At 39.1% G+C, this 16051-nt stretch overlaps 1 protein-coding gene across 4 annotated transcripts in view; it reads left to right on the forward strand.

Moving 5' to 3' along the window:
* Positions 1 to 15887, forward strand: part of LOC110838752 (uncharacterized) — a 35101-nt gene extending 19214 nt beyond the window's left edge. For 2 of the 4 annotated variants that reach the window (XM_087358144.1, XM_087358146.1), the window contains exons 2-5: positions 7145 to 7264; positions 8070 to 8381; positions 9689 to 12329; positions 13726 to 15887. In XM_087358144.1, the coding sequence (XP_087214270.1) occupies positions 7156 to 7264; positions 8070 to 8381; positions 9689 to 12329; positions 13726 to 14521 (3858 nt within the window). In that variant the 5' untranslated portion in view covers positions 7145 to 7155 and the 3' untranslated portion in view covers positions 14522 to 15887. Of the gene's footprint in view, positions 1 to 4976; positions 5119 to 6984; positions 7265 to 8069; positions 8382 to 9688; positions 12330 to 13725 lie in introns of those variants that run through there. The other 2 variants (XM_087358145.1, XM_087358143.1) reach the window with 2 other exon arrangements.
* Positions 15888 to 16051: the final 164 nt, after the last annotated feature.

The following is a 16051-nucleotide window of genomic DNA, read 5'->3' on the forward strand; positions in this document are numbered from 1 at the left end:
CGAACACTGACAAAAATATGCAACACTAATAAAACACAGATACCAAAAAGGAATAAATTTAAACAAATAGGTCTATTAAAGCTAGATATTTTCCGGTACAGGGAAAATGTCTTGAAAAAAACACGTGTCAATGTTTTTGCTACACGTCAACAAATCTGCATGCCGTTTGCAGCAATGGCGCACCCAGTTGACTGAGCTAAAGGAGACTGGCCTAATACGTAAAGTAAAGTAAAGGTTGTCCCACTATACGCCATACAGGCACTTGGGGTGAGTGGAGGTATAGCTCCTCTCTTCCTTGACCTCGGCACTAGATGGTGGTGAGTGGTCAGCATCACGCCCCGGCCGGCTTTACCCCCGGGAAAGGGCCCCGGTACCCATTGGACAGGAGGCTGGGTGGGCCCCAGAGCCGGTGTGGACGCAGAGGCTAGAGGAAAAATCCTCTGCCCCTGTCGGGGATTGAACCCCGATCGCCCAGTAGCTAGTCACTATACTGACTGAGCTATCCCGGCTCATTGGCCTAATATGACACACTATAAATATAAATCGGTGTAACACATTATCATTGACCTATGAATGCATGGCTGCTTGTTTTCTTTAATGTTCAGAGTGTGAAGAAATGTTTGTTTAATATGCAAACAGTTTTCCTGTGGTCATTTAAAAATTATTAACAACATATTATGTTATATGATATGAAGCTTTCACGGCGGCTTTCATTAATAAAGTCTTCTCGGGCTATCAGCCGTGTTAGATCGGATACAGTAACCGCATAGCGATGATACCGTTCCAACAAGCGATTTCCCACAGAATTAGCAGAATCTTGGCAAAACATAACATCAGGACCATCCACGTCCCAATGAAGAAAAACAGTCAAATGCCGAGACCTATCAAGGACAAATTAGGCCTAAAAGTTGCGGGTGTATACCACATACCATGTGAGTGCGGGAAGGTCTGCATCGGAGAGACGGGCAGATATACGTATCGAAGCCAGATGTACGGAGCATAAAAGGCATATACGGTTCGTCCAGCCAGAGAAATCTGAGGTGACGGAACATAGGTTCGAGACAGGGCACAACATCGATTTCGTCAACACGACGGTCCTCGAGAAGATAACAGGATATATGGACCGCAAAATAAAAGAGGCTGTCGAGAACCCAAGTACCTTCAACACAGAAGGAGGCTTCACGCTTGGGCGATAATGGAATCCGGTAATCAACTTACTTCGGCAGCATAGAGTTCCAGCAGTACAAAGACACACATTCCTCACTCCCCCATCAAACGCCGCGTCTTGGACATTTAAACTAGCTCGCGCTACGAGCCACACAGTCGACAGCCTTGAAAGTGAGGGCAGAGATGGTCCTCGAAACGTCGGCGATTAATCAACATCTAACACGGCTGTTTGCCCGAGAAGACTTTATTAACATATTATGTTGTTAATCTTCATAAACTCACGTTTTGTAATATTTATTGGTAAATATAATAGTAGTTCACGAGAAAAATATGTATCTTTTCACCCTGGCCTTAGTAATGACAAAATATAGACATTTTCATAATTTTTTAAATGTCCATAGGAACACTAGTTGCATATGTAACAAACATTTATTTATTTCTGCTTGAGAGGGTTTCATATAAAATTTTGTATAAGATGAAACAACCTAAGAAACCCCTCCTTGTGTAATTAAACGGTTCAAGGTCCTCTAGTAATTAACTCTAATACAATAGAAGCTCACATGGCCTCTAGCATCAACGACGGTAAAGAATTTAAAAGGAACGTGAGTTGGCTACCAGTGCCATGACATACCAAGTTTATCGAAAATCGGTCAAGTTGTTGAAAAATTGCTTTTGGAAACTGCGTGTTACGGCCACGATTAACGAGGAGAATAGGCCGATCCCGACCCGGTTTTGATCCAAGTCGTCACTGAATCGCTGACTTGTTTAAATGTGGAAGCTGCTTTAATATTGGATAGATGCTTGGAACTGCAAGCAATTGTTTATGTTGATCGGAAGCTTGGATATCGCGTGAACAATAAATTCAAGAAACGTATATCTGTGTAAAAAAAATGGCTACCGATATATAACAGGAAATATCTGCAACGGACCGGTCTGTAGTGACTAAACGAAATTCCACGGTGCTTTCTGCATTTTCAAATATTAATATAGGTTTTTATGCGCGCGTGGACACATATGCACATATGGGATTTTCTTTCTTTGAAAAGTCCCCTATTTACCCTCTGCGTTCCCATTTGAACTCCACTAGAGATTAGCAGCTGGCTGGAGTATAGTGACTGGCTACGGACTGGACGACGGGGGCAGAGGATTTTTCCTCTAGACTCTGCGTCCAGACCGGCTCTGGAGCCCACCCAGCCTCCTGTCCAATGGGTACCGGCGTCCTTTCCCGGGGGTAAAGCGCGGCCCGGGCGTGATGCTGACCACTCACCCCATCTGGTGTCGAGGTCAAGAATGAGCAGGAGCTATAAAACCTCACCCCCAAGCGCCTACATGGCGCATAATGGGACAGCTTTACTTTACTTTTTTTTTACTGGAGTCTCTGTCAGTAAGTTACGACTTGGCGTGTCACAATTACCCAATTCTTTAGTTTCTTGAAGAAGAATGAGGTAGCTGCTGACTTAAAACTCTTTCAACCTCGGATAAAACGGCTGAAGAGAAATAAATAAAGGAAGTTTTGCTAATGATCCTGCTGCCTTCACTTCCCCAGATTGACCGCCATAAACCTCCAAACCTGCTGATTTAAGCCCATTAAGTACTGCTCATAATATAGTTTCATCATCTCCAAATCCGTCTTCTGTACAACGAAACCTCTTCAGTGTAAGAAAAACAGCCTATCGATGAAGAAGTCCCTTGGATAAGAGCCATGTCATAAAGAAGTGTGAGGGATTGGAGGTTAAGCTCCACGAACGTTCTTAATCTCTACCCGTGAGGATATGAGTTTCGCTTAACGCTTCGGCTGTTCTACCCATGAGAAAACAGCCCCTGGTACACAAAAGCAAAAGAGACATTTTGGGCCCCAGAGCTGGCCTGGACGTGATGGTGACTACAGTGATCTCTGCCCATGCCGGGATTTGAACCCAAATCTTCAGGTCCGTAGGCAGCCACTTTAGTGACTGTGTCTGCATAAAAGGAAAACATACTGCCATTTCAATATTTATTGCACCGATGCCTTTACAATATTGTTACAGCATTACTTCACTTTTGGAAAATCATAAATATTATAACCACTGCATATCACGCAGAAATAAGCTTTTCATAACAATTCTCAAATGCCAGCTCAAAAGGCTTCGAGTTGGAGACCCAGTTTGGCAAAATAACTTATGTACCTAAATTGTTTGTTCCCGCCTCTCCTTTCAGTACGGCGACCAAGTGCGTACACTAGCGTTTTTACGAAAAAAAAGAAAGCCTAAAGAAACCATTGTAAGGTGTTACTAGACAGCCCTCCATTCTTGAGACACAGTTAACCCTCCTCAAAGCCGAGTTTGTTCAACGCGGGTTCGATAATAAATGTGAAAAATTATTTGCCAAGAGCGGAAAATTCACAGGCAGCAAAGTTGTTGCTTACGTATTTGTGTAACCAACCTGGTTTGTTTTATTCAGCATGTGTAAGAGTGTTGGTATTCAGTCCCTCAGTTTCTCCCGCGCACGCGCCTTTGATCTGTTCTTCCTCTCACAAACTGCATAAAATCTGTGGTGTGAGTCCTGCATATACAGTTTGCACCAAGTGCATAGCGAGAACGCTTATGGGCTGGCCGAGTCTCTCCGCCCGTCCATCCGACCGTCTGTCCAGTCCATTCAACTCGAGAACCACTGGACTGATTTGGATAAAATTTGATGGGGATGTTGTGTCATTCTGCACGATCTCAAAATCGTTTGTTGACTTATCACAGATTTTTATTTCGGTTTTGTAGCACAAATCAGTAAAACAAAGAGTGAAATAGCTCTATCTCGGAAACCACATGTACATGTACATGTACATATAGACTTTTTGGCTTAGAATGACCGATACTATGACTTCCCAGAATATTGACCTTTCCTCCTAGGACACTCTGTATAAGAGATGGGAGGGCAAAAGATTTTGGACTCAATAATAGCAAGCATTCCCTTAATTTAATCTGCTCTTGATCTCGTCATGGATGTCATTACAACTTCTTAGTATTGTCCCAAAATACCTGATTTTTTGTCACAGTTTCAAATGATTCATTAGCTATCCGTATATTCTGGTTCTGTCCTGAATTCCGATGCCGAGAAAAGATCTTATACTTTATCTTTTCTGCATTTATTTCTAGACCAATATCCCTACTAGCACTTAAGAGTGTTTCTATGTTTGCTTTCAGATTATTTGTATTATCACCCAACACATATCAGCATAGACCAAAAGCTGATGTGACCCATTCAATTCCAAACTGCCCTGATTTTCTTGGAATTTCCTGATGGCACATTCTAAGGCAAAATTGAAGAGCCGCTGCGATAGAGCATCTCCCTGTTTCAGGCTATTCTGAATACGAAATGTATCAGACCACGTTTTAAATAGCCTGACTAACTTCTTAAATACACCGAATTCAAGAAAAAACTTATAAAGAGCTTCTCTTTTAAATGAGTCATAGGTTTTCTTGAAGTTTATAAATAGTTGATGGTCTGAAACAGGTACGGTAATACGAATTATTGACAAGTGTGTCCAAAATTCTAGATCTAATTTAAACCATCTGCGTATTTCAAACTTGACACGAACCGCTCCTATCTGACCGCTGGCTAAATAATTGCCCACCTCTGATATACGAGATGCAGATTATTATGCGACTACCGCACTTCTACACTGAAGAAGGGAATGCAAATGTCCGTATTATCTGACATCGCCATGAATCGGATTTAATTTTTTCGCAGGTCGCTTCCGACCCATGGATCTATATTGCCTGCCCATGTCTTAGATATGAATAAAGTGGGCAATACTCAGAAATGAAGGAAGTACTTAAATAAAATTTCGCTCACCTGAAGTAATGAGAGAAGATTAATAGAGCAAAGTGGTATCAAATGGATATCTGACTACTAAAATTGCCTTGTTTGATTCTGGACCATGATAACCGAGATATGCTGAACGTCAGATACGACAATGTGAGTTTTGTGTAGCCTTTATAGTGTTTTCATTTATCCTCACTCGGCGATGCTACAGTACATCCCTTAAAACAACATTTAAATGTTGTTCAGAACATAAATAAATACACCAAAAATTACATACAAAGTAAAGTCTCATACAATGAGAGGCCAAAATGTGATTGCACCTACCTTCTGGTGCCTGTAGCACTTGTTCCTCGGTCACCCATTTATCCTCGCAGTTCTAATCTAACCCACCTCCATAGGTTAAATTTTTTCAATGGTCCCATCACCCGGCGTCCTTTTAGAAATAAAGGAGCTATAGGAATAACTACGCTAATCAACTGAGAAACCGGCACAGAACCAAAGAAATCTGAAAGATTCTTACACCAGCACCACGTGCATCATAACTTTAGCAAATCTGTCATAACGAAAGACACATAGGCCCTATGATGTATAATGTACTACAAGTCGCCATCAAACATGCGGTCCAACGAAAACCCTGAAACTTTTAAATAACACTCAAGGTCATGGCCACCTACACCCCCCTTTAAAACCCAATGGTAACTGTAAGCTTGCTTGACCATTCAGCATCTCTACATTTCGCTCACACGGTGAGACATAGGATGGAGCGGTATGAATTGGATTCATCTGTCTTATGATAGGGACCAGTGAACACGGTAATGAACATTCGCGTTCTATAAAATGTTGGAAATTTCTTATTAGCAAACCTCAAATATATAATTTTCTTATTTGGAGGCATGGGGAGGGGGCACCAGTATTCTATCTGATGTTGACACCCTCTTATTACATCTTTAAAAATGGCTTGGAATATATTTGTTTCCATGGTAAAGGGGTGACTGAATTTCACCTTGTGAACAGCATACAAATCGTAATGGATATCGTGAGGTTAGCCAATTCTGGGGCCTGATAGCGCTGCCTGGCGTGTGATCACACAAACGTTAAAAAGCATCCGCCATGTATAGATCATCAACAGAACACAGCACGAACTTGTCATTCACAACACATGCCAATAATAATGGTTCCAGCACTGAGACTTGCACCACAATAAAGCGACGTGTGACAGACTGTACATTAGAGGGAACCAAAGCCAGTCTTGGTTGTTGGAAAAAATATTTGACCTTGACCATGCAGAACTCAATAACACTTGAACCGACATACTTTCATAAAATCTGGTACGAATGTCAGACCACCCCCCTCATTTTTTACACTTTAATGCCCTATTAATAATACCGACATGACAGCCATACAATTTTTTGAAGAGAATGTACTACTAGTACCACTAATGTCCTAAAATTGTGAAACAAAATAAGCAATTGATTGTATAAAATTAAGAATCTGTAATTTATATATTCCTTCAATCCTAAAAATAAAAAAAATCTGCTAACATATAGACTGAACGTGTGAAATTCTGGAAAAGTGATGTATATTTCAAAATTTTGTCATATGCAACATACCACAAAAGGAATTTATTTGGATTCTAGTGAACGTATACCATAATTTATCATTTATTATCTTGCCATTATTGTTTACCTGGCCTCAGATGAGATGTACCTAGCTGTCACCTTATGAAATATCAGTCATTTTGTCATGACAATATGAAATTAATTAGATGGCATTTCAAGTATTTCATTCATATTCACGTTCCTGTAAACAGAACTCCATTAATGTTTTACAATGATGTGAAAAACATGGGCTATTCAGTTCTTTCATGACTAGCCTCAAACTGATGGTTTCCCTTCTTAATCTCTGCAAAGACATTATTTTGAAATAATGGTAAAAATGAACAGCTCATATTTTTTAATGAAACTTACATAAGTTGTGTAGAACATAACTAAGTTGATTTGCTACATGGAAAAACAGTTTCCTTTTAGAATTAGTTGGTAATTTATTCACGAATCAATCAATTCTTCCATCTCGTTTCAAAGATTTTAATGCAGTAAATATGGCCTATGACTTATGCAACCAAAAGCTACTTACATGAAGTTATTAAAGTCTTCAAAAACACTACTCATATCTGTTTCAGACTACATAGCTATGGGACAGGGTACATCACGTCTCAATTGGGTGTGCTCGTGTGAGGATGGAAAATTTAACCTCTCAGCTACATACGAGGAGCAGAAGCTTAAGCCAACTGAAACTACTGGTAAAAAAACGTGAAATCTTGAAAAAAAGGCTGTCATTCTATATAAAATAAAAACATTCTAACTGCTGTTTTTAAACTCTTTATACTCGTATTTTATTCATTTCCTTCCAGGAAAGTAACTGTATACTACTGGAGGTTCTTACAGCAGTTAAAATGTCAGATGTGGTCTTCTCGGTTGTGATTCTGTGTGATATCATTTTGCCTCTGTCATTTACCCTCCAAAACATTGATAAACGATAAACATATATGTGATATACAATATCACAACCCAGAAAATCATAGATAACAAATAATTATATAACAGTTGCAGCTGTTACAGAAAAACAATCACATATTATACAATTTAAATGTGGACACAACCAAACCACACTACAGTAAGTTATACACAATCATAAACAATTTTTTCTTTATATTTAAATTACCTCATACTGAAAAATGTTTACAAAAAAAATTATACATTCTAAAGGGTTTTGACGACGGAAATTTACACTTAAAACTGTTCGTTATCAGGACTTAAACACTTTATGAGATCTACATATCACACCATGTACAACTATCTTTGAGAAATTTGGGCATAATATGAAATATGGTCTATGGTGGACTATTACAGACCAAAATAAAATTCATCTGATACCTCTTCATGTAAACTATGAGTACTAAGTGTCACTGACATACGTACATACCACACAGCTGTGTTCAGTTTTGTGCAGTTTGTGAAAAGAATATATGAAAGAAGGAACAAGATTTTAAGCACAGAGTACTATATAACAGAAGTCACTAAACACTATCCCTATCATATTTACAGCTGAAAAACAACAGAAGACCCAGAAACCATCAGCAGGTAAGATACAGCCCACCAACATGTGCCACATTTTAACATCAAAGGACACTCTACTTCCCATTATGGATGTGGAAAGCAGCATGGATGAACCTAACAAAAGTACAAAACTAAGAAGAACATTCAGCTCATGTGACCTGGTATACACTAAACCTGCAGCAGATTCCAGAAGACTTCTAAGTGGCCACAGTGGGGGAGCCAACAAGAATAGCCAACAATACGGATCACATGAGATCCTATCATCTGGTGGAAGCAGTTCTAATAACACTGAGTCATCAGGTCTGTGATACAGCTGCACCAGTGGTATATATAAACCCCTATGATATACTTTAATTCAGGACTATCAACAAATATTAATGCATGTTAACCTTTAAAGTACCAGCCTTTTAAGTCCCTGTATCCCCTGCTGGCCTCATTTAAATTACACAGTTATGAAATAAATTACACACTGTTCAGAAGAGTTTACTTTACCACTTGAAACCATTCCTTAAGCTGTTTCTCCACAAGATTACTTCTAATTGGAAGGAACATCACACATATTTACATATTTAGCTACCATTAGATTCATATTTTGAACAATATTATGATATTCTTAATGTATTTACCTAATATGTTAATGCATCGTGTAAACATTTCCTTTCCCTCATAAAAGAACTGTAGAATTCTTTGTTACTGCTTTACATGCATACAAAGATAGGTTCAATCAACTTTTCTCCTCCATAACGCAGTCAACCATTTGAGGGTTAGTTGTGCTTAATAAAATTTCCAACCCGCAGAAATGGAGTCCAATGCCAGCGGCCTCACAAAAGTATACACTCATTGCTTAATGTTTCATGTGCCTTTTCTCCAAGTGGCACAACTGGGATGATTTTGGGCTTATTCTTTTCTTTTTATCCTTCCTTGTCTTCCTTTTCAATTTACAGCCCAGTCTTCCTCTGCAAGGAAAAGGTAACAAAGAAATTGTTTTCTAAATTAGAAGAGGGTCATTTTAAATATGGTTATTTCTGAGATCTGGCATAAGAAGGATTGTGATCAGATGGAAAGATTTGATTTGAGAATAATATTTTTGGGACTGAGGAAAACCACACTTATAGTGAAGGCAACAGATTTATTGACCACAAAATTGTAATTAAACTTGACACAATCTCAAATATGACTTTTTATCACTGTTGTCTTCTTCAAAAAATTGCTGGTAGCCCACACCTTACAAACTATGATTTAGCCACAAGGGTTAAGGTTCAGCTATCTTTCACAATATGACTACCAAAAACTAATCAGGACAGGAAAGAATTATATCTTGTATTTATATACAAGCACACATATGCACGTGCACACACACATGGATTCAGTTGAAAGCGGTCTTGCTATAGCCAAGTCAAAGAGTTCCATTTAGAAGCAGAAGCAGACTCAAATGCATACAAGAGGAAGCACTTATTTGTTTTAAAACAAAGAAACAAGTTATATAAGTTTCAAATGTATCTAAAACTATGTATTCCACCAAACATAAACTCATCAAAGTAATATTCTGCCATATTTTAAAAACAAAGGACAACAAATTTAAATTTAAATTTCCTTCTTCCTTGCAGGACTCAGCCAGAGCAACTCAGAAAATTCCCTCATTTCCACAAAAGGTGTTGACTCAAAGTTGCACCGTGTGTTTGGAATATCTAACATGTACAAGATAAAACGAGAGCAGACCGACCGATTGAATGGGCAGAAATCCAACAACAGTATGACTTCTAGCCAACATCCTTCCTTTGAAAGGAAATCAAGTGTCAACTCATCAGCATCCACGGCTTCAACAGAAAGGAAGTCAAGCATTGGAGACATAAGCTCTCTGAGTGAAACGATAATGAAAAAAAAGAAAGATGCAAGAAGAGCTGAAATTGTGGCAGCTGTAACCAAGAGACTTTATAGTGCCAGGAAGAAGGTGGAGATGAAGCCTGAACCTGCAGGGGTGGTGCCAGAGCAGGAGAATAATCAAAAAGACAATGATGCAGAGCCTGATGAACTGAAGTTGTGCCAACGAGCACGAACAAGACTTCAAGAACTTAGCAAAAAAGCCCTTCATGCACAGCGGGGCAGGATGCGACATTTACGTGATGTGGAGGCCCAGACTGACTTTGATGTCCATGTGTTGCGTGTGAAAGAAGTGGCTGTGAGCACAGAGGAGCCATACTATGGCCCTCATATGTTCTTTACAAACAGGAGATTCTTGTTCACCAGTTACACTGATCTTAGTATCAGACAGGGACCATCATGGAGCAGTCCGTCGATCAGAAACGATACCAAATTCCCAAATGAAGACAGCTTTTCTGATGATAGTCTGGATTCTACTCATGAGATGGACACTACAGAAGAAGAGAAACCTTCTCTCTGGAATGTCATCAGCATCTCATCTGGAAAGCAATTCAAGACCAACGTAGTTGACAATGAGCAAGATCAAACTTTCAGAAGCATCTCAACACAAACATGTTCCCATCAGAAACACATCAAAAGCTTGGTACAGAATGATATAGATTTGGAACCAGACTGTTTCACTGTTTGTTCAAATGACATGGTGAGTCCCAGACAGGTGGACATATGTGAACATAAATGTACTGATCAGCCAACAAAAGTGGCCAAGTTCAATCAACCATCATCTTGTCTTCATAAAGATACACAGCAACAGGCAGACTCAAATATGTGTGGATGTGAACCATCAGACATGGACAAAGGAATCATCAGAGAAAATAAACCTTTACAGCTAACTGATCATAATTTGTACACTATTACAGAGAACAGTGAATACAGTGACAGTAATGAAGTAACATCTGGTGATTATGACAGTTCATATTCTTCCAGTGAACCTATGGCATTAACTGAGAAAACAGAAAATAATCCAGGTGTAACAATTTCTTTTCCAGACACCTGTTCATGCAGAAATGTCAAATCACCTTGTAGAACCTGGCAGTTACCTGTATGTGAATCCTACAAATCTTTTACTTTACCAGATCTAATGACATATCCTCACATTCCATGTTGTGAGGCATCTGTGGCACACACAAAACACAATTATGACTGGCAATACTGCAAAGACAAAATGTTGCAGACAACTCCAGAATTGTACAAGCACAGTACAGAGGACAGCACTTGTATGTTACACAAAAATTCAATTCAACCTACAGCAGGGAGTGGTTCCAACACAGATATAAGAAAATGCAGTCAGAATACATCAACACTATTCGAGACCAAAAGGATAACTTGCAGGCAATGTAACATACCACTTACACATTCATACAATAGTAATGATAATAGCAAGTTTCTACCAGCACACAGTACTAAAACAGAAGGCACTCAATATGATTCAATGAACCTGCAAGTACATGTTGGCACTCAAACTGGAATAACAGAGCCACCGAGCACAACTATATGGCATTTTTCACCACTTGGAGCTTACCCTAAATTGCTGCAGCTGTCCAATTCAACCTTACACTTGGAGGATTATACTGCTGTCTTTATCTCAGGTCATATACCACAACCAATAATTATGAAGCCAGTTCAGTGGTGCAGTAGCAAACCATCAGAAACTGTGGCAGTACAGACGGATAAAAATATGGAACAGAGATCTACTGATGATGATGTTCAGTGTACCATGGAATCACAGTTTGGTGACGAGATGCAAGGAACTGGGGCACGAAGCAAGGTGCCAGCTTCACAAGGAAGGGCAGAAGTGAAGTCCAATTCCATACACAAATCTGCTTGTTATCAATCAACATCCCAGCAAATGACCAACAGACAGATCACAGAGTCTTCCAGTGAGGGGTCACAAACAGGCAAGGCTGCTAGCAGTACAGCTGCATCTGTGCTGTTGGACTTGGAGAATTTCTCTGATGATGAGGATGCCCCATGTCTCCCTACTGCAACTGTGATTCCAGTTCAAGAAACAGTGGCTTCAGGCAGCCAACACTGGACAGAGATAAAGAACCTCATTCTTGGTAAAGGCAAAGATGTATTTCCATACAACATAATAGAGGAGGAAAACTGTTTAGTCCAAGAAACTAAAGACACTAAGAAGAAGTGTGTGTCATGGTCTGATTTAAGTGGTCGTGGGGCACTGCACACAGAGATGGTGTTTGCATCTGACCATAACTTGTATGACTCATCACAAGTCCAACTCAGTAAGATCACAAAGAACTCATTATTCAATGTTATTTCCACTGAGCCATGGAGATACACTATTGAGAGGTAAGAGCACTGCTTTTGTGGTGTTGGACTTGTGTACATTTGAAACTACCTATCCTGTTCCTTTACTCAAAAGTAAGGAATCATATGTTTTACAGCACTAAAACTCTGGTCTTTCTTGGTCTTTGGAGCGAGTGTTATAAAATAGGGTTATTTTAATTTTGTATTCTTATTTTCTCATATATGCCGAAAAATACACTGAAAAAAGCATTAGATTCTCCATTTTCCATAAAAAGAAACTGAACAAAGTTTTCTTCAAATGCAGGAAAAATTAATACTTATTACAGACTTAACACATCACTTGGAAAACAGTACTCGTATCTGCATTTGTAAATTATGATGTAATTTTAAAAGGAATTGTTCTGCATGAGGTTAAAAATAAATTATGTTTTACTTTCAATTTGGAGAGATATCATGGCTAGGTGCCATCACAGTTGCTGCGTGGTCTAAGGCGTGGGCTTTGTGCCGCTTGGTCACTGGGATCGTGGGTTCGAATCCCAATCAAGGCATGGATGTTTATCTGTGTCTTTCTGTGTTGTGCTGTCCTGTGTACAGGCAGAGGCCTTGCGACAGGCCGATCCCTTGTCCAAGGAGTCCTACCAAATGTCCATAGATCAAGCCAATGAAAAAGTTGGGACCTGCACTGCTCAGGCACTGAAGAATGGGTCGTATAAAATAAATAAAAGAACAAATCGTGGCTAGGTAATTAATAGTTTGTTTCAATGAAGTGAAATTATTTCAATTCCTTAAATTAAATTTCATTCATTTACTGAAACCATAATCTTTCTTTCTTGGAATTTGACATAGATCTCTGCATTTTTATTTTTTTAATAGATATGGGTTCATATGTTCAATAATATACAAACTAAATTTACAGCATGTTAGTAAAATTAATTTTTTGCTAAATTATTTGAAAATTATAAAATCTGAAACACAAAACAAAAACTTGATAAAGGAATAAGTACATTAGCTGACTGTAAGTGAAATGAAGCAGAAACAATATAAACTTTAGAATACAAATTACAATCACACCTTATTTAACACCCCATACTGAAAACATTTGTGGAACATGTTCAGCACTATTTTACACTTTGGCTTACCATTAGGGAACATTGGGGAGGGAAAATGAGATGTGGGATTCTCAAGAGAATGAAAATGTTAATTATGGTCTTTGGGTAAAGACAAAGTTGATACATTTCTCTAAAATGCAGGTAACCACCTATATGAATACACAGGGGTCACACCTCAGATCAAAATCAACAACATAGAAAGTCTCAGAGCCACTTGATATTACACACACACACACAATACAGCCATTGAAGATTTGTTTGTTTCCTGAGCATAAAAAATATTGTTACCTTGTACAATTCTCAAGCATTATCTATTGATCTATTTGCAGCAGACAGTCATCTCAGCCAAAAAGTCAGAGGTGGCATAACAGGAAATTCCATCAGAGCTGGAGTATAATAGATGTAAAGGAACTCAGAGACAGGAAGATAGAGGGAAAGCTGGACCTAGCAGCATTCCTCAGAGAGGCCAGTGCACTGGTACACAACCTGAGTCAGGCAACCCTCTTGCTAGAGAAGGGACGTCAACTGAATATCACAACTTCTGCTCCACATGCAGAACAAAATGACACCCTCAACACTGTGCACAATGAGTTGTGGGTGGCTGCAGACAGTGCTTCTTACCACAGACAATCCCCACTCCTTAAGACAGAAACAAACTACATTAGTTCCATGTCTTTGCCATCAGTGACACCAAGTGATGGGAATGACAGTGGTAGAGCTAGGATTAGAAAGAATTTTACAAGGTGTCAAAGAAATATGAGTACATCTAAAGACTGTAACATAGGTACACAGATGGAATTAGATCACATTAATCACAAGACCAAGTCAAATTTGTCTAGTGAAGAAAGGAGTTTTGAATATGAAATGAATCATGTATCTAACCTACCAGACTGTTCCAGCACAAATCACTGGCACTGTTGTTCTACTCCTGCATGCCCCATACATCGGTCAACCTTTCAATTAAATGCTTTCAGTAATAGGCTACTGTATAGGAGCTCATTTCCACTCTGTTCAACTTCCTGTAGCCCACGGGCATACAGGCAGCACCTTGTAGCTATTCGGAGGCAGATAATTAGAGCATCCCTGCCAGTAATGTTCACCCACTTCACTTCAAGTAGTCAGTAACGGTAAAATTATTTCACATATTTCCTTTTAACAGAACGTACACTTATGTAGGCCTTCCTGATAAAAGTACTACAGTGAAACCTCTATCCATCGTTCCCGGAACTATCGTTTTCCCGGATGCATCGTCCGTTTTGTTCGGTCCCGAATACATCCCATATAAAATAATGTTACATTTTCCCGCTTCTATCGTTCCTCGAACTATCGTTTTATCGCATCGATCGTTCAAAAATCTTAGTCCCGGCCCACAATTTTCCCGCAATGATCGTTTCTGAGAATTTAAAATGCTGGGTTTAGAGATAAATTAATACCGAAAGACGCATAATGTTTTTGGAATACACAGTAGCGGTAACCTGTTATGTCGCCCAACCAGCACATTATTTTGGAATGAGGGTCAGCGGTGCAGGGGTGATAGTTGGAGTGAATGGCGGTGCTCAGTCAGAAATTTTACGATTTTAATTAGGGTGCACACATATTTCGTTCCAGCGATGCCAGATGGCATGTGCAGTGTGAATTTCTTCACAAATGCTTTTATTATAAGTACAAAGGAAAGGCTGGCGGCACTTTTCATTCTTCTGGTTCATCTCGTTTCCAGCGGTTCAGGGTCTTCTACAGCTATGTTTCGTTGAGTTCGGCAGTAATAGTATTTCCATTCTTCCTGTTATTGTCCGCAAAGGGGGTTGGAGCGGTGAGGAAGAGGAAGACGACGAATGCGAGCCCGAAGCTTTGCCGAGTTTTGCATTGGCGAAAGTGAAGTCGTTCTTTTATGCGCTTAATATTAGTGAACGTGACGAAGAAAACATTTTGAACGTGGAAAGTGCTCTGTTTGGTCTAAAACGTAAAGTTTCAACAAACCAGTTGTCCATTAAAGACTTTTTTGGTAAAAAGAAGTAACTTTGAAAGAGAAACATTGTTTTTTTTTAAATGTTTAATGCTTTCCCGCATTCATCGTTTTTATTTCCCACCCCCGCCGAAAACGATGCATCGAGGTTTCACTGTATATGGAATGTTTTTCCTTCTATAGAAAAAGATTTCACATGATCAGTTTCAAATCTCGATACTATAATGAACTTCTCTCTTTAATGTGACTTTTACTGAGGAAGAGCAAGACAGTCTGGACCCTACTGGGAAAGGATACTAGAACTGATTTATAGCTTGTTCTTCCACCTCATTATCAACCATATATTTATATAGAAAACTAGATAGAGAATATTTTGTACAAATAAACTTTTGTTATATCAATGTTTACTGCAATAATAATGAGCATTACTATCAGTGAGGCACCTTATGACTGACACTGATACAGCAATAAAGGTAACTAATATCAACTAAAAAGTGTATTTACAATAAAAACAGTCTGAAGTATTGATATTTTCCCTTTCAATGTTGTGTAATTTTGCACTGGAATAATTATGATTCTTAAGATTTGAAGTTCTCACTGTGGTGAGTACAAAGATGGCTGTTTTCTGGGCTGTAGCACCATGTAGTCTGATATAAGATTACCAGCATTTCAGACGTCCATGCGATTGCCCT

This window comes from Zootermopsis nevadensis, unplaced genomic scaffold (assembly GCF_977971745.1).
Source record: "Zootermopsis nevadensis isolate Lab colony 2312 unplaced genomic scaffold, Znev_1.0 Znev_ptg000029l, whole genome shotgun sequence".
Classification (NCBI taxonomy): Eukaryota; Metazoa; Arthropoda; class Insecta; order Blattodea; family Termopsidae; genus Zootermopsis; species Zootermopsis nevadensis.